Source organism: Panulirus ornatus, chromosome 53 (assembly GCF_036320965.1).
Source record: "Panulirus ornatus isolate Po-2019 chromosome 53, ASM3632096v1, whole genome shotgun sequence".
NCBI lineage: Eukaryota > Metazoa > Arthropoda > Malacostraca > Decapoda > Palinuridae > Panulirus > Panulirus ornatus.
Genome location: NC_092276.1, coordinates 6,000,118 through 6,026,125, shown reverse-complemented (window position 1 = coordinate 6,026,125; position 26,008 = coordinate 6,000,118). Strand labels below are relative to the sequence as shown.

The 26,008-nt window shown below is 41.7% G+C and overlaps 1 protein-coding gene across 7 annotated transcripts in view; it reads left to right on the top strand.

Moving 5' to 3' along the window:
• Positions 1 to 26,008, top strand: part of Dhc64C (dynein heavy chain, cytoplasmic) — a 335,090-nt gene that overhangs the window by 118,493 nt on the left and 190,589 nt on the right. For all 7 annotated transcript variants that reach the window (XM_071692492.1, XM_071692491.1, XM_071692489.1 and 4 more), the window contains 5 exons: positions 3,067 to 3,275; positions 10,586 to 10,787; positions 18,407 to 19,686; positions 22,993 to 23,160; positions 23,457 to 23,622. In XM_071692492.1, the coding sequence (XP_071548593.1) occupies positions 3,067 to 3,275; positions 10,586 to 10,787; positions 18,407 to 19,686; positions 22,993 to 23,160; positions 23,457 to 23,622 (2,025 nt within the window). The remainder of the gene's footprint in view (positions 1 to 3,066; positions 3,276 to 10,585; positions 10,788 to 18,406; positions 19,687 to 22,992; positions 23,161 to 23,456; positions 23,623 to 26,008) is intronic.

Sequence of the window (26,008 nt, the reverse complement as noted above, 5' to 3'; positions counted from 1 at the left end):
ATAGAGTGAATTGGAACGATGTGGTATACCGCGGTCGATGTGCTGTTGATGGATTGAACCAGGGCATGTAAAGCATATGAGGTAAACCATGGAAAGTTTTGTGGGGCCTGGATGTGAAAAGGGAGGCTGTGGTTCGGTGTATTATACATGATATCTAGAGACTGAGTGTGAACGAATGTGGCCTTTTTGTCTTTTCCTAGCGCTTCCTCATGCACATGCCGGGGGGGAGGGTTGTCATTTCATGTGTGGTTGGGTGGCGACGGGAATGAATAAGGGCGAGGTAGCGCAAGGAAACAGATGAAAGAATAGCCCAACCCATCCACATACACATGTATATACATAGACGCCCACAGACGCACATAAGCATAATTATACATTTCAACGTATACATGAATATACATACACAGACATATACACATGTACATATTCATCCATGATGCCTTCATCCATTCCCTCCGCCACTCCGCCACACATGAAATGGTACCCCCTTTCCCCGCACATGCGTGAAGTAGCGCTAGGAAAAGATAACAAAGGCCACATTTGTTCACACTCAGTCTCTAGCTGTCATTTGTAATGCACCGAAACCACAACTCCCTTTCCACATCAAGGCCCCACAAACCTTTCCATGGTGTACCCCAGATGCTTCATATGCCCTGCTTCAATTCATTGACAGCACGTTGACCCCGGTATACCATATCGTTCCAATTCACTCTATTCCTTGCATGCCTTTCACCCTCCTCTATGTTCAGGTCCCAATTGCTCAAAATCTTTTTCACTCCATCCTTCCGCCTCCAATTTGGTCTCCCACTTCTCATTCCCTCCATCTCTGAGACATATAATCTCTTTGTCAATCTTTCCTCACTCATTCTCTCCATGGGACTAAACCATTTCAGTGCACCCTATTCTGCTCTCTCAACCACACTCTTTTTATTACCACACATCTCTCTTACCGTTTCATTACTTACTCGATCAAACCGCCTCACACCTCATATTGTCCTCAAGCATCTCATTTTCAACACATCCACCCTCCTCTTCACAACCCTATCTATAGCCCATGCTTCACAACCATATAACATTGTTGGAACCACTATTCCTTCAAACATACCCATTTTTGCTTTCCAAGATAACGTTCTCACCTTCCACACATTCTTCAATGCTCCCAGGACCTTCGCCCCCTCCCTCACCCTATGACTCACTTCCACTTCCATAGTTCCATCTGCTGCCAAATCCACTCCCAGATACCAAAATCAGTTCACTTCCTCCAGTTTTTCTCCATTCAAATTTACCTCCCAATTTACATGTCCCTCAACCCTACTAAACCGAATAACCTTGCTCTTATTCACATTTACTCTCAGCTTTCTTCTTTCACACTATTTACCAAACTCAGTCAACAACTTCTGCAGTTTCTCACCTGAATCAGCCACCAGCGCTGTATCATCCGCGAACAACAACTGACTCACTTCCCAAGCCCTCTCATCCACAACAGACTGCATACTTGCCCTTTTTCCAAAACTCTTGCATTCACCTCCTAACAACCCCATCCATAAACAAATCAAACAACCATGGGGACACTACACACCCCTGCCGCAAACCAACGTTCACTGGAAACCAATCACTTTCCTCTCTTCCTACTTGTACACATGCCTTACATTCTCGATAAAAACTTTTCATTGCTTTTAGCAACTTACCTCCCACACCATATGTTCTTAATACCTTCCACAGAGCATCTCTATCAAGTCTGTCACATTCCTTCTCCAGATCCAAAAATGCTATGAAAATCCATTTGTTTTCTAAGTATTTCTCACATACGTTTTTCAAAGCAAACACCTGATCCACACATCCTCTCCCGCTTCTGAAAGCACATTGCTCTTCCCCAATCTGATGCTCTGTACATGCCTTTACCATCTCAATCAATACCCTCCCATATAATATCCCAGGAATACTCAACAAACTTATACTTTTGTAATTTGAACACTCGCCTTTATCCCCTTTGCCTTTGTACAATGGCACTATGCATGCATTCCGCCAATTCTGAGGCACTTCACCATGAACCATACATACATTGAATATCCTCACCAACCAGTCAACAACACAGTCACCTCCCTTTTTAATGAATTCCACAGCAATACCATCCAAACCTGCTGCCTTGCCAGCTTTCATCTTCCGCAAAGCTTTCACTACCTCTTCTCTGCTTACCAAACCATTCTCCCTGACCCTCTCGCTTCACACATGCCTAAGGTTATTGTGGATTCAAACATATGATGAAACTAGTGTCTTTAACAGTGTGAGCACCAGTAACATACCTCAGTGTGTCTCAGGATACCTTGAGAGAACAGTGTTCCTTCTTTACTCTTTTTGGCTGTCACTTCATTTTCGGAATTTCGCGTCTTAGTATTGTATTTCTCCTACCTTTGCCATACGATGATTGGCTTTTACCTTCTTAAGGAAGAGAAAGCTCAAATTCTCACCAGGAAGCAAGAAAATATGGGTACAAGTGAGATTTTTAGGTGCACTTGGTGCTCAGAATGCAGATCAGGCAGCTGCTTCCTGTAACATCTCATGAGTGACTTGTCTCATATAGGAGATCAAGACCCAATAGACCTATGGTACTTCAAGAATCTTGTCTCTCCATGCCCAGATGTCTGCAGAGGGTAATCAAGGCCAAAGGAGATTTGACAAAGTACTAAACTGCAAAGTGATATCTCCTTTCTAAATGTATGGGAGAGACAGACAAGGTTTTTTTTGAACAAAATATATATATAGGAATCTTGTCATCCCTAACACTCAGAGACAGACAGATAATGAGATATTTTACTTTTGAGAAATAAGCATTGATTGTTGTAGATAATCACTATACTCTTGTCAGAAAGTTTTTGACTTTCATTCGAGAGTTTCCTGGAAGGTGTTCTATGCTAAGGGGAGGGATATGTATAACAAGTAACTGCATGTTGTGAATAATCATTTGTGCCTGCATTTTTTTTTTTTTTTGCATGCTTTTATGAATATATAACAGATATCATTTCATACATTGGTTTGAAAAGATCATAATGAAGTTGATTGTTGCAGGTTGGCTTAGATCGCCCAACTACTCAAGTATACCGGAATTTACTTATCAAACTTCCTGATGAGCATGTGTTCATAAAGGCTGCATATAGTGCTGTTGATAAGGTTGTGGATGAAGTGACTAATTATGTAAAGGAGTGGCTACAGTATCAAGCTCTGTGGGATTTGCAGCCTGACCACTTGTATGGACAACTGGGAGATGATGTTGCTAAGTAAGTCTAATATTGCTTGAAATGAGTCGGTTCAATTAACTATAAGAATGCCCTTTATAGAGAATTGGGTTTGCACAATGTGGGTTCCCAACCTAATCTTTCAGGTTAGCAGAAGGCAGGGATACTTAAGCCTAAGCATTTCCTTGAAGAATTATAGATTGATAAAGACAGATGTCTCTCGTAACAGTTCAGCTTGATATATATTTGGAAAATACATAAAGTTGTTGTAATTTGTAAGATTTTTTGCACACCACTGTGGTAAAATATTGCTAGTTTCTAGTTATGAACTCTTAGGATATGTGCACTTCACTCACCCTCTGTAAGTGGGTTTTGTATCATAGAATTTAGATAAGTGTGACGACGTGCTGTCAGTGGACTGAACCAGGGCATGTGAAGGTAAACCATGGAAAGATCTGTGTGGCCTGGATTTGGAAAGGGGGTTGTGGTTTCGATGCATTACACATGATAACTAGATATTGAGTGTGAGCAAGTGTGGCCTTTTCTTTTCCTGGTGCTACTTCACTGTAAGGGGTTGGGGGGACTATTTCCTGTGTGGTGGGGTAGCGATGGGAATGGATGAAGGTGGCAAGAATATATACGTGTATATATGTAAATGTATGTGTATGTATATGTATGTATATGTGCATGTATGGGCGTTGATGTATATATATGTGTTTATGAATTGTTGGGCCATTCCTTGTCTGTTTCCTTGCACTACCTCGCTGATGCAGGAAACAGGGTTAAGTATGATAGATAAAATGAAATATTGATGTGTGCAAATGAGGTCACTAATGGTCCCTGATGCTACATTGCTATGGCAGGAGAAGTCATTAGGCTTAAAAAATTTGGAATAACATCATATTGAAGCATAAAGCCATATGCATCTGCCTTCTTTGGTGGAATTGTAAATATTTATGTACCTTTTTCAGACTTGGTTGCCATTTCCTGCATAAGCAAAGTAACACTAGAAACTGACAAAGACATGCAACATTTGGTTATATACTTTTTAGATACTAGATTGCCATATCCCAAGTTAGTGAGGTTGCACCAGGAAATAGATGAGGAAAGACATCCACTTACATGCACAGCAATTAAGAATACTTCCTATGTATTCCCCGTGTGTTGTAGAAGGCGACTAAAGGGGATGGAAGTGGGAGGCTGAAAAGCCTCCCCTTCTTGTAAGTCAGTGTCTGAAAAGGGAAACAGAAGGAGTCATGCGGGGAGTGCTCATCCTCCTCGAAGGCTCAGATTGGGGTGTCCAAACGTGTGTGGATGTAACCAAGATGAGAAGAAAGGAGAGATAGGTAGTATGTTTGAAGAAAGAGACTTGGATGTTCTGGCTCTGAGTGAAATGAAGCTCAAGGGTAAAGGGGAAGAGTGGTTTAGGAAAGTCTTGAGAGTAAATTCTGGGGTTGGTGAGAGGACAAGAGCTAAGGAAGGTGTAGCACTGCTCTTGTAATAGGAGTTGTGAGAGTATGTGATAGAGTGTAAGAAAGTAAATTCTAGATTGATATGGGTAAAACTGAAAGTGGATAGAGAGATATGGGTGATTATTGGTGCCTATGCATCTGGTCATAAGAAGAAAGGTCATGAGAGACAAGTGTTTTGGGAACAGCTGAGTGAGTATGTCAGCATCTTTGATGCACAAGACCAGGCTTTAGCAATGGGTGATTTAAATGTGAAGGTGAGTAATGGAGCAGTTAAGGGTATGATTGGTATAAATGGGGTGTTCAGAGTTGTGAATGGAAATGTGAAGAGCTTGTGGATTTGTGTGCTGAAAAAAGACTGATGATTGGGAAAACTTGGTTTAAAAAGAGAGATATACATTAGTGTTTGTATGTGAGTAGAAATGATGGTCAATGGGCATTGTTGGATTATATGTTGATTGGTAGATGTGTAAAAGAGAGACTTTTGGATGTTAATGTGTTGAGAGGGGCAGCTTGAGGGATGCCTGATCCTTTCTTGTGGAGGAGAAGGTGAAGATTTGTAGAGGTTTTCAAAAAAGAAGAGATAATGTTGGGGAGAAGAGTGGTGAGAGTAAGTGAGCTTGGAAAGGAGACTTATGTGAGGAAGTACCAGGAGAGGTTGAGTGCAAATGGCGTGAGGCGAGTAGTTGAGGGATGGGACATATTTAGGGAAGCAGAGATGGCTTGCACAAAAGATGCATGTGGCATGAGAAAGGTGAAGGTGGGAGGTGGGCAGATTAGAAAGGGTAGTGAGTGGAGGGATGAAGATGTAAGGTTGTCAGTGAAAGAGAAAAGAGAGGCATTTGGATGATACTTGCAGGGAAGTTTTGCAAATGACTGGGAGATGTGTAAAAGAAAGCAGCAGAAGGTCAAGAGAAAGGTGCAAGGGTTGAAAAAGAGGTTAAATGAGAGTTGGGGTGAGAGAGTATTATTAAACTTTAGGGAGAATAAAAAGATGTTTTGGAAGGAGGTAAATAACGTGTGTAAGACAAGAGAACAAATGGGAACATTGGTGAAGGGGGACAAGTGGGGAGGTAATAACAGGTAGTGATGAAGTGAGAAGGAGTGTTTTGGTCGGGATGGTGTGCAAAGTGAGAGGGGTCAGGGAGAATGGTTTGGTAAACAGAGAAGAGATATTGAATGCATGCATAGTGCCGTTAAACAAAGGCATAGGGGATAAAGGTGAGTGTTCAAACTACAGAGGTATATGTTTGTTGAGTATTCTTGGGAAATTAAATGGGAAGGTACTGATTGAGAGGGTGAAGGCATGTACAGAGCATCTAATTGGGGAAGAGCAGTGTGGTTTCAGGAGTGGTAGGGGATTTGTGGGTCAGGTGTTTGCCTTGAAGAATTATGTGAGGAATACTTAGAAAAACAGATGGATTTGCATGTAGCATTTATGGATCTGGAAAAGGCATATGATAGAGTTGATAGAGGTGCTTTGTGGAAGGTTTTAAGAGTATATGGTGTGCGAGGTAAGTTGCGAGAAGCAGTGAAAAGTTTTTACTAAGGATGTGAGGCATGTGTACGAGTAGGAAGAGAGGAGAGTGATTGGATCCCAGCGAATGTCAGTTTGGGGCAGGAGTGTGTGATTTCCCCATGGCTGTTTAATTTGTTTATGGATGGAGTGTTTAGGGAGGCAAATGCAAGAGTTTTGGAAAGAGGGGCAAGCATGCAGTCTGCTTGAAGGATAGATAGGGTTGTATGGAGGAGGATGGATGTGTTAGAAATGAAATGTTTGAGGACAATATGTGGTGTGAGGTGGTTTGATTGAGTAAGTAATGAAAGGGTAAGAGAGATGTGTGGAAATAAAAAGAGTGTGGTGGAGAGAGCAGAAGAGGGTTGTTGAAATGGTTTGGACATATGGAAATGTGTGGAAGGAGAGAATGTTATCTTTGAGAGCAAAAATGGGTATGTTTGAAGGAATCGTGGTTCCAACAATGTTATGTGGTTGCGAGGCTTGGGCTATAGATAGAGTTGTGTGGAGGAGGGTGGTTGTGCTGGAAATGAGATGTTTGAGGACTATATGTGGTGTGAGGTGGTTTGATCGAGTAAGTAATGAATGGGTAAGAACGATGTGTGGTAATAAAAAGAGTGTGATTGAGAGAGCAGAAGAGGGTGTGTTGAAATGGTTTGGTCACATGGAGAGAATGAGTGAGGAAAGATTGACAAAGAGGATATATGTCAGAGGTGGAGGGAACGACGAGAAGTGGGAGACCGAATTGGAGGTGGAAAGATGGAGTGAAAAAGATTTTGAGTGATCGGGGCCTGAACATGCAGGAGGGTGAAAGGCGTGCAAGGAATAGAGTGAATTGGAATGATGTGGTATACCGGGGTTGACATGCTGTCAATGGATTGAACCAGGGCATGTGAAGCATCTGGGGTAAACCATGGAAAGTTTTGTGGGGCCTGGATGTGGAAAGGGAGCTGTGGTTTCGGTGCATTATACATGACAGCTAGAGACTGAGCGTGAACGAATGTGGCCTTTGTTGTCTTTTCCTAGCGCTACCTCTCGCACATGCAGGGGGAGGGGGTTGTCATTTCATGTGTGGCAGGATGGCGACAGGAATGAATAAGGGCAGACTATGAATTATGTACATGTGTATACATGTATATGTCTGTGTATGTATATATATGTATACGTTGAAATGCATAGGTATGTATAGGTGCTGTGTGTGGACGTGTATGTATATACATGTGTATGTGGGTGGTTTGGGCCACTCTTTTGTCTGTTTCCTTGCGCTACCTCGCTAATGCTGGAGACAGCGACAAAGTACAATATGATATATATGATATGAATAACTATACGTATGTAAGTAGGAGAGATGGCCAGAGAGCATTATTGGATTGTGTATTGATTGATAGGCGCGTAAAAGAGAGACTTTCGGATGTTAATGTGCTGAGAGGGGTGACTGGAGGGAGATTATATGGAAGGGTATTGATTGAGAGGGTCAGGGCATGTACAGAGCATCAGATTGGGGAATAGCAGTGTGGTTTCAGAAATGGTAGAGGATGTGTGGATCAAGTGTTTGCTTTGAAGAATGTGTGAGAAATAGAAAAAGAGATGGATTTGTATGTAGCATTTATGGATCTTGAGAAGGCATATGATAGAGTTGATAGAGATGCTTTGTGGAAGGTATTAAGAGTATATGGTGTGGGAGGTAAGTTACTAGAAGCACTGAAATGGTTTTATCGAGGATGCAAGTCATTTGTACAAGTAGGAAGAGAGGAAAGTGATTGGTTCCCAGTGAATGTCGGTTTGCAGCAGGGGTGCATGATGTCTCCATGGTTGTTTAATTTGTTTATGGATGGTGTTGTTCGGAAGGTGAATGCAAGAGTTTTGGAGAGAGGGGCAAGTATGCAGTCTGTTGTAGATAAGAGGGCTTGGGAAGTGAGTCAATTGTTGTTCGCTGATGATATAGCATGGGTGGCTAATTCAGGTGAGAGACTGCAGAAGCTGGTGACTGAGTTTGATAAAGTGTGTGAAAGAAGAAAGCTGAGAGAAAATGTGAATAAGAGCAAGGTTATTAGGTTCAGTAGGGTTGAGGGACAAGTCAGTTGGGAGGTAAGTTTGATCGGAGAAAACTGGAGGATGTGAAGTGTTTTAGATATCTGGGAGTGGATTTGGCAGCGAATGGAATCATTGAATCTTCTATTATTAGATACACAAAGAATTATAACCTTATTATTAGTGAAGGTCTATACAAATTGGATAGCTTTCTTTTTGATAAAATTTGTAAACAATTCCCTTTCTTGCCCACATAATAAGTTTATGATATGCTCATTGTCTGTCTTGGATAATCACGTGTTTAACTAATGGCATCCTAGCTACATTTCTTCGTTGTATATCAGCTGACTTATGTTTCTTTGTTGTATCTCCTGATGATGTGATTATTACACAAAAGTGATGATGTGATTATTACACAAAAGTGCACTTGGGAACTTATTGTGTTTCATTTTGCCCGTGGACTCGTTGGAATATACTTGATCACGTTCAAAATTGTGATACTTTTCAGTATGTGTATATGAGTGGATGGGTCATTCTTCATCTGTTTACTGGTGCTACCTCAATGTATGGGAAACCGATTATGTATAATCAATAAATATAAATATAATTGTTTTTTATTATTTTTATACTTGATCGCCATTTCCTGCATCAGCGAGGTAGCACCAGGAAATTGACAAAGAACGACCCATCCACTCATGTACACATATATATCCATAAACGCTTATACAAGTACATATACATATCAATATATGCACATAATCATACATGTGCATACACATACACAGACTTAGACACATAAACATATAAATATGTACATACTTACACTTACTTGCCTTCAATCCATTCCCAACGCCACCCTGCTCCACAGGAAACAGCATTGCTACCCCGTGCTTCAGCAAGATAGCACCAGGAAAACAAACAAAAAAGGCCACATTCATTCACACTCAGTCTCTAGTTGTCATATGTAATGCACAGAAACCACAGCTCTCTATCCACATCCATATCCCACAAACCTTTCCATGGTTTACCCAATATGTTTCACATGCCCTGGTTCAGTCCATTGACAGCACGTTGACCCCATTGTACCACACCATTCCAACTCACTCTATTCCTTGTGCCTCTCTCCCTTCTGTATGTTTTGGCGTTATAATTACCCCAGGGCCAATTTTCTGTAAAGGGAGTCCTGGTGTTACCCAGGACTTTGCTGAAGGCTCTTGCAGCCCAAGGCAATTTTACTTTCTGTGTCAGGGAGATGTAGACTTCTTTGGAGTGAGAAGTTCTTTGATGAGACTATACTCCCAACTAAACACCCTTTTCAAAGGTGACTTTTCACTCTCACTATAACTTCTTGCATGCATAGTCTAGCAACAACACCAAACTTAATTCATAATGATAAACAAACAACTTGAGTGTGACTTGATTAAAAAGAATCACTTTTGTAGATTACCCTTTGGTGAAAGCACCAAAATGTATATATTCTTTAATTGTATTTTTTCTCTTCATACTTGATCACTGTTTCCCACATCAGTGAGGTAGCACCAGGAACAGACAAATAAAGGCCGCATTCTTTCACATCCACTCTTTAGTTGTCATGATTAATGCATCAAAACCACAGGCCCCTATCCACAAAGAGGCTCCACAGATCTTTCCGTGGTTTACCTCGGCCTTTTCACATTCCTTGGTTGAGTCCACTGGTAGGACATTGATCTCTTTATGCTGCATCACTCCATTTCACTCTGTCCCATGCATACCTGTTTCCCTCCTTATACAGGCCCTGTTAGCTCAAAATGTTTTTCGCTCCATACTTGCTGCCTTTTTTTGTCTCTTCCTGTTGCTGCCTTGCTGGAAGAGGGGATGATATTTCGTGTGTGGCGGGGTGGTGACAGGAATGGATGAAGACAGCAAGTATGGATATGTACATGTGTATATATGTATATGTATGTATACGTTGAAATGTATATGTATGTATATGTGCGTGTGTGGGCATTTATGTATATACATTGTATGTGGGTGTGTTGGGCCATTCTTCGTCTGTTTCCTTGCACTACCTCCCTGATGTAGGAGAGAGCGGTTAAGTATACTATATAAGTAAATAAGAATAAATCTGCATCTCCAGTTTGATCTCCTCTGTCTCCTTTTTTCCTCCACTTCTAATACATATATCCTCTTTGTCTATCTCTCCTTACTCAATTTTGATAACCATATATCTTCATAATGGGTGTTGCTTGTATGTGCAGCCACAATTAAGAAAGTTACTGGGAGAATGACAAATTTACTTTTATGAAAATCACTCTTTATTGTGTCCCTTCATTGTATGAATATTTATATTGATCCAGGTGGATGAAGCTGTTGCAAGACATAAAGCAGTGTCGTACAACCTTTGATACCTCAGACACAAGACGTAGCTTTGGCCCCATTGTAGTGGACTACACAAAGGTTCAAAGCAAAGTGTCTCTGAAGTATGATTCATGGCATAAAGATGTCCTCAGCAAATTTGGTCAGCTTCTTGGACAAGAGATGACACATTTCCATGCACAGGTAAGACTTTTTTTTCCCAACCAGCATGGAGGTTTGGAAAGTGTAATAATAATTTGTATGTACTTCGGGGAGTTTTTATATGATTAGATATGTAGTCTCTTCTTAAGGAGTGATATTGGTTTGCATGTGAATCTCTAGAATGTAGTGTTTGTTAACTGAAGTAATGTATGTGTAAGTTGTGATGTGAATGTGTGGTTTGAAGTGAATTAGGAAATGTATCAAGGCATTATGATTTTTTTTTTTTTGGGGGGGGGGGGGGGGGGGGGTACAAGTAAGAGTATGGCATTGTATTGCTGAACCATGATGAAACAAAATAAAGTCACCTCAGGTCTTTTATACAGATGATGCCGTGCAATTGTCTTAAACACAAGAGGAGATGCAGATTGAGAAAGCAATAGGCTGCTATGATGCTATGCTAAGGACAGTGCTGAGGTAAACCATAGGATGGATGAGAGGGCAGAGGTTTTGGGTACACTGAGAAGCGTGTGGAAAGAGAGGTTAGCAAGGTAGTGCCAGGAACAGATGAATAAGCTTAGAGGTAAGAATCCTCACTTGGCCCTCTTCTTTTTTCCTTCTTTTGAAAAAGTAAAACAGGAGAGGAGGATTTTCAGTCCCCTTGCTCCCACCCATGTTAGTTGCTTTCTGTGACACATAGGGGATATGAGAGAAGCATTCTTTCTTTCCTATTCATGAGTGTGTTTGTGTATGTGCGGAAGGAGGGTGTGAACAAGATTTTGAGCTATTGGGGCCTGGACATACAGGAGGGTGAAAGGCATGCAAGGAATAGAGTGAATTGGAACAATGTAGTATAGTGGGGTTGACATGCTGTCAGTGGACTGAAGCAGGGCATGTGAAACATCTGGGGTAAACCATAAAAAGGTCTATGTAGCCTGAATGTGGATAAGGAGCTGTGGTTTGGGTGCGTTATACATGACAGCTAGAGACTGAGTGTGAACGAATGTGGCCTTTTTTTTGTCTTTTCCTGGTGCTACCTCGCTGATGGTGGGTAGGGGTGAATGCTATTTCTCGTGTGGTGGGGTAGCAACAGGAATGGTTGAAGACAAGTAAGTAAATATACATACATGGGTATATATGTATATGTCTATGTATGTGTATGTTGATATGTATATGTCTATGTATGTGTATGTTGATATGTATATGTCTGTGTATAGTTGTTTATGTATATATATATTTATTTATTTATTTTGCTTTGTCGCTGTCTCCCGCGTTTGCGAGGTAGCGCAAAGAAACAGACATAAGAAATGGCCCAACCCACCCCCATACACATGTATATACATACACGTCCCCACACACAAATATACATACCCATACATCTCAATGTACACATATATATACACACACAGACATATACATATATATACACATGCACACAATTCACACTGTTTGCCTTTATTCATTCCCATCGCCACCTCGCCACACATGGAATAACATCCCCCTCCCCCTCATGTGTGCGAGGTAGCGCTAGGAAAAGACAACAAAGGTCCCATTCGGTCACACTCAGTCTCTAGCTGTCATGCAATAATGCCCGGAACCACAGCTCCCTTTCCACATTCAGGCCCCACAGAACTTTCCATGGTTTACCCCAGACGCTTCACATGCCCTGATTCAATCCATTGACAGCACGTCGACCCCAGTATAACACATCGATCCAACTCACTCTATTCCTTGGCCGCCTTTCACCCTCCTGCATGTTCAGGCCCCAATCACTCAAAATCTTTTTCACTCCATCTTTCCACCTCCAATTTGGTCTCCCACTTCTCCTCGTTCGCTCCACCTCTGACACATATATCCTCTTGGTCAATCTTTCCTCTCATTTTCTCCATGTGCCCAAACCATTTCAAAACACCCTCTTCTGCTCTCTCAACCACGCTCTTTGTATTTCCACACATCTCTCTTACCCTTACATTACTTACTCGATCAAACCACCTCACACCACACATTGTCCTCAAACATCTCATTTCCAGCACATCAACCCTCCTGTGCACAACTCTATCCATAGCCCACGCCTCGCAACCATACAACATTGTTGGAACCACTATTCCTTCAAACATACCCATTTTTGCTTTCCGAGATAATGTTCTCGACTTCCACACATTCTTCAAGGCTCCCAGGATTTTTGCCCCCTCCCCCACCCTATGATTCACTTCCGCTTCCATGGTTCCATCTGCTGCCAGATCCACTCCCAGATATCTAAAACACTTTACTTCCTCCAGTTTTTCTCCATTCAAACTTACCTCCCAATTGACTTGACCCTCAACCCTACTGTACCTAATAACCTTGCTCTTATTCACATTTACTCTTAACTTTCTTCTTTCACACACTTTACTAAACTCAGTTACCAGCTTCTGCAGTTTCTCACAGGAATCAGCCACCAGCGCTGTATCATCAGCGAACAACAACTGACTCACTTCCCAAGCTCTCTCATCCACAACAGACTTCATTCTTGCCCCTCTTTCCAAAACTCTTGCATTCACCTCCCTAACAACCCCATCCATAAACAAATTAAACAACCATGGAGACATCACACACCCCTGCCGCAAACCTACATTCACTGAGAACCAATCACTTTCCTCTCTTCCTACACGTACACATGCCTTACATCCTCGATAAAAACTTTTCACTGCTTCTAACAACTTGCCTCCCACACCATATATTCTTAATACCTTCCAAAGAGCATCTCTATCAACTCTATCATATGCCTTCTCCAGGATCATAAATGCTACATACAATCCATTTTCTTTTTTATTGTATTTTCTCACATACATTCTCTCAAAGCAAACAATGTATTTACATACACATCCCCACACACATATATACATACCTATACCATCTCAATGAACCATATATCTACACACACAGACATATAACCAATTATATACACATGCACCACAAATTCACACTGTTGCCTTTATTCATTCCCTCGCCCCTCGCCACACCATGGAATAAATCCCCTACACCTTCATGTGTTGCGGAGGTAGTAGTGTTAGGAAAAAGACAACAAAGGTCCCATACTCGGTCACAACTCCAGTCTCTTAGCTGTCATGCAATAATGCCCGGGGAACCACAGCTCCCTTTCCACATGCAGGCCCCTCAGAACTTTCCATGGTGTCCCCAGACGCTTTCCACATGCCATGAATTCATCCATTGACAGCACGTCGACCCACAGTATAACCATCGATTCCAATCTACACTCTATTCCTTGGCCGCCTTTCACCCTCCTGCATGTTCAGGCCCCAATCACTCAAAATCTTTTTCACTCCATCTTTCCACCTCCAATTTGGTCTCCCACTTCTCCTCGTTCGCTCCACCTCTGACACATATATCCTCTTGGTCAATCTTTCCTCTCATTTTCTCCATGTGCCCAAACCATTTCAAAACACCCTCTTCTGCTCTCTCAACCACGCTCTTTGTATTTCCACACATCTCTCTTACCCTTACATTACTTACTCGATCAAACCACCTCACACCACACATTGTCCTCAAACATCTCATTTCCAGCACATCAACCCTCCTGTGCACAACTCTATCCATAGCCCACGCCTCGCAACCATACAACATTGTTGGAACCACTATTCCTTCAAACATACCCATTTTTGCTTTCCGAGATAATGTTCTCGACTTCCACACATTCTTCAAGGCTCCCAGGATTTTTGCCCCCTCCCCCACCCTATGATTCACTTCCGCTTCCATGGTTCCATCTGCTGCCAGATCCACTCCCAGATATCTAAAACACTTTACTTCCTCCAGTTTTTCTCCATTCAAACTTACCTCCCAATTGACTTGACCCTCAACCCTACTGTACCTAATAACCTTGCTCTTATTCACATTTACTCTTAACTTTCTTCTTTCACACACTTTACTAAACTCAGTTACCAGCTTCTGCAGTTTCTCACAGGAATCAGCCACCAGCGCTGTATCATCAGCGAACAACAACTGACTCACTTCCCAAGCTCTCTCATCCACAACAGACTTCATTCTTGCCCCTCTTTCCAAAACTCTTGCATTCACCTCCCTAACAACCCCATCCATAAACAAATTAAACAACCATGGAGACATCACACACCCCTGCCGCAAACCTACATTCACTGAGAACCAATCACTTTCCTCTCTTCCTACACGTACACATGCCTTACATCCTCGATAAAAACTTTTCACTGCTTCTAACAACTTGCCTCCCACACCATATATTCTTAATACCTTCCAAAGAGCATCTCTATCAACTCTATCATATGCCTTCTCCAGATCCATAAATGCTACATACAAATCCATTTTCTTTTTTAAGTATTTCTCACATACATTCTTCAAAGCAAACACATGTATATACATACACATCCCCACACACAAATATACATACCTATACATCTCAATGTACACATATATATACACACACAGACATATACATATATATACACATGCACACAATTCACACTGTCTGCCTTTATTCATTCCCATCGCCACCTCGCCACACATGGAATAACATCCCCCTCCCCCTCATGTGTGCGAGGTAGTGTTAGGAAAAGACAACAAAGGTCCCATTTGGTCACACTCAGTCTCTAGCTGTCATGCAATAATGCCCGGAACCACAGCTCCCTTTCCACATCCAGGCCCCACACAGCTTTCCATATCCTCTTGGTCAATCTTTCCTCACTCATTCTCTCCATGTGCCCAAACCATTTCAAAACACCCTCTTCTGCTCTCCCAACCACGCTCTTTTTATTTCCACACATCTCTCTTACCCTTACATTACTTACTCGATCAAACCACCTCACACCACACATTGTCCTCAAACATCTCATTTCTAGCACATCCACCCTCCTGCACACAACTCTATCCATAGCCCACGCCTCACAACCATGCAACATTGTTGGAACCACTATTCCTTCAAACATACCCATTTTTGCTTTCCGAGATAATGTTCTCGACTTCCACACATTCTTCAAGGCTCCCAGGAGGTGAAAAAAAGGGCAAATGGGAGTTGGGGTGAGAGAGTATCATTAAATTTTAGGGAGAATAAAAAGATGTTCTGGAAGGATGTAAATAAAGTGCGTAAGACAAGGGAGCAAATGGGAACTTCAGTGAAGGGCGCAAATGGGGAGGTGATAACAAGTAGTGGTGATGTGAGAAGGAGATGGAGTGAGTATTTTGAAGGTTTGTTGAATGTGTTTGATGATAGAGTGGCAGATATAGGGTGTTTTGGTCGAGGTGGTGTGCAAAGTGAGAGGGTTAGGGAAAATGATTTGGTAAACAGAGAAGAGGTAGTAAAAGCTTTGCGGGAGATGAAAGCCGGCAAGGCAGCAGGTTTGGATGGTATTGCAGTGGAATTTATTAAAAAAGGGGGTGACTGTATTATTGACTGGTTGGTAAGGTTATTTAATGTATGTATGACTCATGGTGAGGTGCCTGAGGATTGGCGGAATGCGTGCATAGTGCCATTGTTCAAAGGCAAAGGGGATAAGAGTGAGTGCTCAAATTACAGAGGTATAAGTTTGTTGAGTATTCCTGGTAAATTATATGGGAGGGTATTGATTGAGAGGGTGAAGGCATGTACAGAGCATCAGATTGGGGAAGAGCAGTGTGGTTTCAGAAGTGGTGTGGTAGAGGATGTGTGGATCAGGTGTTTGCTTTGAAGAATGTATGTGAGAAATACTTAGAAAAGCAAATGGATTTGTATGTAGCATTTATGGATCTGGAGAAGGCATATGATAGAGTTGATAGAGATGCTCTGTGGAAGGTATTAAGAATATATGGTGTGGGAGGCAGGTTGTTAGAAGCAGTGAAAAGTTTTTATTGAGGATGTAAGGCATGTGTATGTGTAGGAAGAGAGGAAAGTGATTGGTTCTCAGTGAATGTAGGTTTGCGGCAGGGGTGTGTGATGTCTCCATGGTTGTTTAATTTGTTTATGGATGGGGTTGTTAGGGAGGTGAATGCAAGAGTTTTGGAAAGAGGGGCAAGTATGAAGTCTGTTGTGGATGAGAGAGCTTGGGAAGTGAGTCAGTTGTTGTTCGCTGATGATACAGCGCTGGTGGCTGATTCCTGTGAGAAACTGCAGAAGCTGGTGACTAAGTTTGGTAAAGTGTGTGAAAGAAGAAAGTTAAGAGTAAATGTGAATAAGAGCAAGGTTATTAGGTACAGTAGGGTTGAGGGTCAATTCAATTGGGAGGTAAGTTTGAATGGAGAAAAACTGGAGGAAGTGAAGTGTTTTAGATATCTGGGAGTGGATCTGGCAGCGGATGGAACCATGGAAGCGGAAGTGGATCATAAGGTGGGGAAGGGGGCGAAAATTCTGGGAGCCTTGAAGAATGTGTGGAAGTCGAGAACATTATCTCGGAAAGCAAAAATGGGTATGTTTGAAGGAATAGTGGTTCCAACAATATTGTATGGTTGCGAGGCATGGGCTATGGATAGAGTTGTGCATAGGAGGATGGATGTGCTGGAAATGAGATGTTTGAGGACAATGTGTGGTGTGAGGTGGTTTGATCGAGTAAGTAACGTAAGGGTAAGAGAGATGTGTGGAAATACAAAGAGCGTGGTTGAGAGAGCAGAAGAGGGTGTTTTGAAATGGTTTGGGCACATGGAGAGAATGAGTGAGGAAAGATTGACCAAGATGATATATGTGTCGGAGGTGGAGGGTACGAGGAGAAGTGGGAGACCAGATTGGAGGTGGAAAGATGGAGTGAAAAAGATTTTGTGTGATCGGGGCCTGAACATGCAGGAGGGTGAAAGGAGGGCAAGGAATAGAGTGAATTGGATCGATGTGGTATACTGGGGTTGACGTGCTGTCAGTGGATTGAATCAGGGCATGTGAAGCGTCTGGGGTAAACCATGGAAAGCTGTGTAGGTATGTATATTTGCGTGTGTGGACATATGTATATACATGTGTATGGGGGTGGGTTGGGCCATTTCTTTCGTCTGTTTCCTTGCGCTACCTTGCAAACGCGGGAGACAGCGACGGAAAAAAAAAAAAAAAATATATGTACATACTCATACTTGCTTGCCTTCATCCTTTCCTGGTGCTACCAGGAAAACTGGCAAAAAAAAGGCCACAGTCGTTCACTCTCAGTCTCTAACTGTCATGTGTAATACACTGAAACCACTGCTCCCTATCTTCCTACTTCCAGACCCCACAGACCTTTACATGGTTTAACCCAGACGTCTCACATGCCCTGGTTCTGTCCATTGACTGCGCATTAACCCCAGTATGCCACATTGTTCCAATTCACTCTATTGCTTGCATGCCTTTCACCTTCCTGTGTGTTTAGGCCCCAATCACTCAAGGTCTTTTTCATTCCATCCTTCCACCTCTAATTTGGTCTCCCACTTCTCCTTATTCCCTCCTCATATGCCCTCTTCATCAACCTTTCCTCACTCATTCTCTCCATATGCCCAAAGCATTTCAACACATCCTCTTCTGTTCTCTCAATCACTCTCTCTTTATTACTTTATATATACCTTTATATATCTTTTTGTACTTTATTTACCTTTAAATACTTTATATACCTTTAAATACTTTATATATCCTTTATCTGTAGCTTTAGTATTTAAGTTTGGTTTGTAGTTATTGAAATTTATTGTAACATATCTCCTTGTTCTATTAATAGGTCTCGAAAAGTCGTAGTGAACTGGAACAACAGAGTATTGATGCTGCCAGCACCTCTGATGCTGTTACACTCATCACTTATGTACAGTCGCTGAAGCGCAAAATGAAGTCCTGGGAGAAACATGTTGAAATGTACAAAGAGGGTCAGCGTATTTTAGAGCGTCAGAGGTTCCAGTTTCCTAACCAGTGGCTTCATGTTGATAACATTGAAGGTGAATGGGGTGCCTTTAATGAGATTATCCGACGCAAGGATTCCAGCATTCAGACACAGGTGGCTTCACTACAGCTAAAGATTGTTGCTGAGGATAAAGCTGTGGAATCTCGAACAAATGATTTCCTTCAAGACTGGGAGCATGGAAAGCCAGTAGAAGGACATTTGCGTCCTGATGAGGCTCTGCAACGTCTGACACTGTACGAAAGCAAGTTTACTCGTTTAAAAGATGATCGTGATAATGTAGCCAAGGCTAAAGAAGCCTTGGAATTACAAGAGCCTGGTGCCCTAAATACATCTGAAGACAGAATGACAGTGGCATTTGAAGAACTTCAAGATCTGAAGGGAGTATGGGCTGAACTGGCTAAGATCTGGGAGCAGATTGATGAGATGAAGGAAAAACCCTGGTTGTCTGTACAGCCTCGAAAGCTGCGTGCTCAGCTAGACCATCTGTTAAGTCAGCTAAAAGATTTGCCTGCTCGGCTACGTCAGTATTCAAGCTATGAATATGTCAAGAGATTACTGCAGGGTTACACCAAGGTAAACATGACCATTGTTGAATTGAAGAGTGATGCTCTCAAGGAACGACATTGGAAGACACTGATGAAGCAGCTACATGTCAACTGGGTTTTGAGTGATCTAACCTTAGGACAAGTCTGGGATGTTGATCTGATGAAAAATGAGGCTGTCATAAAGAATGTCATTATTACTGCTCAGGGAGAAATGGCTTTAGAAGAATTCTTGAAGCAAGTACGTGAATCCTGGCAGAGTTATGAACTTGACCTCATCAACTATCAGAACAAGTGCAAGTTGATTCGTGGTTGGGATGACCTTTTCAACAAAGTCAAGGAGCACATAAATTCTGTGGCAGCAATGAAGCTTTCTCCATACTACAGAGAGTTTGAGGAAGAAGCACTAACATGGGAAGAGAAACTGAATCGCATCAATTCTTTATTTGATGTATGGATTGATGTTCAGCGACGTTGGGTATATTTAGAAGGAATCTTCTCTGGCTCATCGGACATCAAAGCTCTTTTGCCTGTTGAGACTTCACGATTTGGCAGCATCAGGTGAGTTTAAATGCAATCAGTTCTAAAGGCAAAAGAATGTTCATGATTGAAAACATGAAGTTATGTTATGGACACTGCGTCACTCACTTGGGAAATAGAGACTATGTTTGTAAGAATGAATCAAGAAAAGGAAGGAGTTGGTAGGTTTTCTATACTTTTTTCTGTGCAAACATTTAGATTTTGCTATCCATGCAGCTTTGGTTTTATCATTTGTTTGTTTACTTTTCCTGACACATTTTCATTTCTGCTCCCATCAATGGCTTAACGATATGCAGAGATTTTCCCATTTCTACCAGATAACATATGCTGAATCATGATCACCATAATTATTGCCCTAGAGACTATTGCTAGGTAGCTGCTTATTGGTGTGGGGCCTATGACAAAGCCATACCTATCTCCATCATTTTATGGGTAACTGATGTACCAGAATTCTTTCCTGGTGATTACTGCAGGTGTGTGTGTGTGACTTAAGGCATTTATGCATACTGATAAAGCATGCCATCCATTTGACCGTGTGAAAAAGGCAGCCTGCACAGTTTTTGTTACGGTCCGAAAGGGTCAAACATTTTTCATACATATGCTCTATTTCCTGCATTATCGAGGAAGCAACAAGAACAGATGACTGAGCCTTAAGGGGAAAAATCATCTGTTCTCGCTGCTACCTTGATGATCTGGGAAATGTTAAGTATGTATGGAAAATGTTTGATCCTTGGGACCTTATCAATAACTGTATGGGCTGCCTTTTCCCACAGTTATATGGATGGCATGCTTTATCAGTATACAGAGATGACAAAGTCACACTCACCTACAATAGGCACCAGGAAAGAATTCTGGTACAGCTTGAGTATATCCGAAATGCCTGGGAACAGAAGTGTTTTGGATTTTGGAATATTTGCATATACATAATGAGATATGGTGGGAAAACAGGATGGTATGGAAACAAATGGTTTTGCGTTGAGACATACCTCAGTATTTTAATCTTTCAAAGGTCTTCCTTAGGAGATACTGATCCCTGCATTCAGTAGGACTGTTTCCCAGCAAGTGATGGTCACCCGGCTGGACACCTTGGTGTGTTGTTGTCTGATTGGATCAGATGTCTTGCTGCTTTCACCCATTCATAGTGATCTCTGTTGCCTGACATGACCAGCAGTTGAACCCAGACCTTGTGTTAATGTTGTTTTTAATTCCGTCCTCAAGGTAAGCTTTCACGCTATCACTTAACAGTCGACACCAAGGCAACTACAGGCAAGTGGCAGTTCCTTTATTGATAGTGTGAGAGCTTACCTATAGGAAGGGATTTAAAACAACATTAACACAAGGTCTGGGTTCATTTGCTGGTCATGTCAGGCAGCAGAGATCACTATGAACGGTTGAAGGAAACAGGACAAGCAATCCAATCAGAGAGCGACATGCCAAGGTGTCCTACAGAGTGACCATCACTTCTTGGGAAACGCAGTCTTGCCAAATGCTGGAATCAGTATCTCCTGGGGAAGACCGATGAAAGGCTGAAACTTTGAGGTATGTCTCGGCTCTAATCAGTTTGTTTCCATACCATCCTGTTTTCCACATTTGTGATGATGGACGATGAATAATGAGATATCTTGGGGATGGGACCGAGGTCTAAACGCAAAATCCATATATGTTTCATATACAACTTATACACATATCCTGAAGGGGAATGTATATTTCTAATAATTTTGCACATGAAACAAAGTTTGTTTAACAGGGAACCATCAGAAAGCTGAGGTGTCACATCATCCTCCCATGTGGACAATCTGTGGTTGTTTAGCATAACCTTCATTCCTAACTCTGAATTTATATGCTACTGATAAGGAAGCATTGTCTTACACTTATTTACACAGGGCAGAGAATATGCAAAAAACATAGTGAGTAATGAGTTACACAGAGCAGGGAATAAGCAAAAAACATAGTGAGTAATGATGATGGTTTGTAACAAAGTGGTGCCAACAGAGCAACTAAGCCCAGCATTGACAAGTAAGGTCTGGCGTGGAATTTTTCACTTTTAATGTCATGTTGCCACTCAAAAAGTTTTGGATCAGGGATGCTTAATCTGTATATCAATTACCCATAAAATGATGGAGAAAGGTAATGACTTTGGTGTATGCCCCACACCAGTAAGTGGCTGCTTAGTAAGTCTCTAAGGCAAAAATTATGGTGATAATGATTCAGTAAATGTTGGAATGTTAGAAATGGGAAGATAATCTCATTTTTATGTGGGTAACTGAAACATCAGGATTTTTTTTCTTTAATGCTAATTATAATTGCTTGTGACATCATGCACCTCTTCCTGCCAATAAGGTCTGCCTTCCAATTAAATGAAGGTGTGAAGAAGCTGCCCATACAAGGACCGATATTATCCCCACATTGAAACTAGTACAGTTGCTGATGAGTGACTCTAAGGGTAATGTGACATCCTAGACATGATAGAATTTTGTGGCACATTGAGAAATGAATTATACATGACAAACTAGAAATTGTTGTTTCATTCCGAGTTGAGGTTATGAATGATTTTAGTTCCTATTCTAGTTTTGATTTACTTACTCATCACTTTTTTGTTTTTGTGTTAATTACTTAAGGCATATTGCCAGTTTTGTGTGTATGAAATGGTTTATAGACAGATTACCAAAGATTTGCAGTAGATGAAATATAGGTATACAGACGAATGATCATTTTGGTAAAAGATAAAGAAATCAGTGGTTTAAGTATGTCAGTTAACAGTTTTCAGCTCTCAGGTTTTTGGACTAAAAGTGTATTTACCAGGAAATAACATGCAAATCAGATTATCTGAATGTTCTTGATACATCTTTGATTGCTTTACAAGATTTTAGTATTTTATCTGTTAATATATATCTCTGACACCTGTTCCCTCTGGGAACTCCCATCAGTGGCAAGAGATGCTGCACTTATCCCTTTCCATATGTACTTCCCTCACATACACCATTCCATGCATTCTTCCACCACTTCTCTCCCTCCAGTGCTTCTCCACTCTGTTTCCCATGTCACAGTTGGTCTTCTTTTCACACCAACCCCTTTAATTGTACAACATACAGTCTCCCTATAAACAATGTCTTGCATTCTTTTCACATGTCCAAACTGCCTCAGAGTATTGTTTCACCCAATTTTACACTCCACAATTCATTCCCTTTGCATTACCTACCATACCAAATCTCTCATACACCCCCTTCATAATTATATTGCTCAGATGTATGTCAACTTTGAAAAACTTTTCCTGTAAAGAAGAAACTCTACATGCTGATTACTGATTTTATTTACTGATGAATTTAGCACAGAATTCTTGAACCTGATGAAGAAAGTCAGCAAGTCTCCAATGGTGATGGATGTACTGAACATTCAAGGTGTTCAGCGTTCCTTGGAGCGCCTAGCTGACCTCTTGGGCAAAATACAGAAAGCTCTTGGCGAGTATTTGGAAAGAGAGAGGTCCTCATTCCCAAGGTAGGTTAATTCCGTGAACAGTGGATATAGTAATAGTTATTCCCATTATGACAAGATTTGCTACTTAAAGTTTGCCTATAGTTTCATTTCATATATGGACCATAAAGTTGTTATTTAGGTTGAAAATGTATGGAATGCAATTTCTTGTTTTGCTCTCTGTCCATTAGGTGTAAGATAAATACAGATATGTAAGGTACAGTTATAGAATTTCTAGATGACTAACAGTTTCACAAACTATCCAGTTGAATCTGCTTGCCAAAAGTACTAAATGCATTTGGAAATAATCTTTGATACAGGTTCTACTTTGTGGGAGATGAAGATCTGCTGGAGATAATTGGCAATAGCAAAAACATTCCCCGATTGCAGAAGCACTTCAAAAAAATGTTTGCTGGTGTCACTGCTATCATTCTTGATGAAACTGAGACTGTTGTCACGGGTATTGCTTCTCGGGAAGGCGAAGTGGTAGGTATTTCCCACCAGTGAGCGTGACTTAGAGGATTGGTTTGTGCCCAAATATGTGTTTGTCTCTCTGTTTCTCTATAAGACATTTGAGGAATAGATTAACCTATATGTTACTTAGGTAGTGGAAGACTGGATAAACCTAGGACACCAAACTTGTGATTCAGGTTCATTGCAGTACCAACAATAAAAATCTGGACACCATAAATATAGAGACTTCAGGAATAAGGAAAATTGGGTTGATAATGTTTTCATTTTAAGTACAGTAAACCCTTGATTTAACAGACTGATAGGGGGGAGGGGGGTCCATTAATGCCAAAAGTCCGTTAAATTGAATGTAACTTTTTTCTGTACCACATTTATAGTTCACACTTCTTTTTTTGATTCTCTATCACAGTAGGGTTTAGTGTGTTGTACAATAATTGGGTGGTGGATGCCCAGGAGTGTGGGAGCACTCACCAGGCAGTTGGAGGCAGGAGTCAGACTGAGATAGAGTTGATGCCACCCCTCTCCTGTAAAAGGATACTCCTTTATAATAAAGTGAGGATGGACTACCTTCTTTCATTGCACCTCTCACTTGGTGCAGTGAGTAGGATTCAAACCTACACGGGAAACTTCCAAGTTATCGCAAGGGTGCTCACCTTCTACATGAGATGGAGTGCACCCACAGAAATAGCCTCAGACTGGGTAGCCAGTCTAAACAGCGAGGAGATGGAAGGTTTCTACAAAAAATGGGAATCATGGCCTGCATCTCCTCAGCTCACTTCTACGAGTCCAGTGGATGTGCCGAAGCTGTGGTTAAGGCAGCTGAATGGGTGTTAAGGGGCAACACGGGTGTTGCAGGTACCTTGCACAACAGTAAAGCAACTACTTAGGAATGTGCTTCCATATCTCAACATCCCCCTCAGTGATGGGAATAAGTCACCCACACAGCTGGCAGCAGGAAGACAGTTGCAAGATGGTTTCCTGGCACCCTGGCAACATTATCTGATAAACTGGCAATGGTGAATTGCTCTGCAAAACAAGGAGTAGGCCATAGTAAGAAAGCCAGGCTCTTGTGAAGGGCAGTCCAGTAGGTGATGCACTTTGAAGGTGTGGGACAGGTCGGGTGTGGTAGTGGAGGTGAAGCTGCGTAGACAATATTTAGTGAAGCTAGACGGCAGTCGCTGCCTGTCTTTGTGAAACTGATGTTACTTATGCCTCTGGGTTTTGCCAATCCCACAACACCCATGGGTAAAGGGGAACACCCACCAGCAGCTGCTTCGTCCTCAGTTGTGGCCACACTCAGCCTCAGGTGGGAGCATCCTCACTGTGAGACACCGCCCTGCACACTTACAAGATTATGTTTGTGGTGGTTCCTGTGAAGAGTGATCACACTAATTTGTTTTATCATTTTTGTTCTGCTCGCATGTAAAGAAAGTATATTGTTACTGAGCAGTGATTTGTGTGTAGATTTGCCTTATGCCTTGTCAAGTTTTAATTTCATTCTCTTTTTTTGTTGTTTTCTTGTTCTTCGTTTTGTTTTTGTTGAACAAAATGTCACATTTAGGTACCGAAATCTCATGAGAGGGTGTAGGGTATAGTGTATGGTATGATAATTGGGTAGCGGGCACTTGGTAGCATGGGAATGCTCGATGGGCATTTGGAGGCAGGAGTCAGACTGAGATATAGGTGATGCCACCCCTCTCCTGTGAAAGAATACTTCTGTGTAATAAAGCAAGGACAGACTGCCTGCTTTCATTGCAACTCTTACAATCACTTGATGACTTGATGCCATTTTGAATTGTAAGGATTGCAAGATTATTTAACAAATGAAGTCACGGTTCTCAGATAACAGAAACATGCCGTACGCAGCCTGACCACATGATAGTTTGAGGCAGACTGAGACCGAAACAAAGTGAGTCAACCCCACACTACCAAAAACAAGTGCGATATAAAATGCGCATGGTGCAGAGTTTGAGATTTTTTATGCTTTTAAACTATTTTTTAAACTATATCGATTAATGTAGTATATTATTATTTACCTGGGGATAGGGGAGAAAGAATACTTCCCATGCATTCCTAGCATGTCGTAGAAGGCGACTATAGGGGACGGGAGCTGGGGCTAGAAACCCTCCCCTCCTTGTGTTTTAACTTTCTAGAAGAAGAAACAGAAGGTGGAGTCGTGCGGGGAGTGCTTATCCTCCTCGAAGGCTCAGATTGGGGTGTTTAAATGTGTGTGGACATAACCAAGATTAGAAAAAAGGAGAGTTAGGTAGTATGTTTGATTAAAGGACCCTGGATGTTTTGGCTTTGAGTGAAATGAAGCTCAAGGGTAAAGGGGAAGAGTGGTTTGGAAATGTCTTGGGAGTAAAGTCAGGGGTTGGTGAGAAGACAAGAGTGAAGGAAG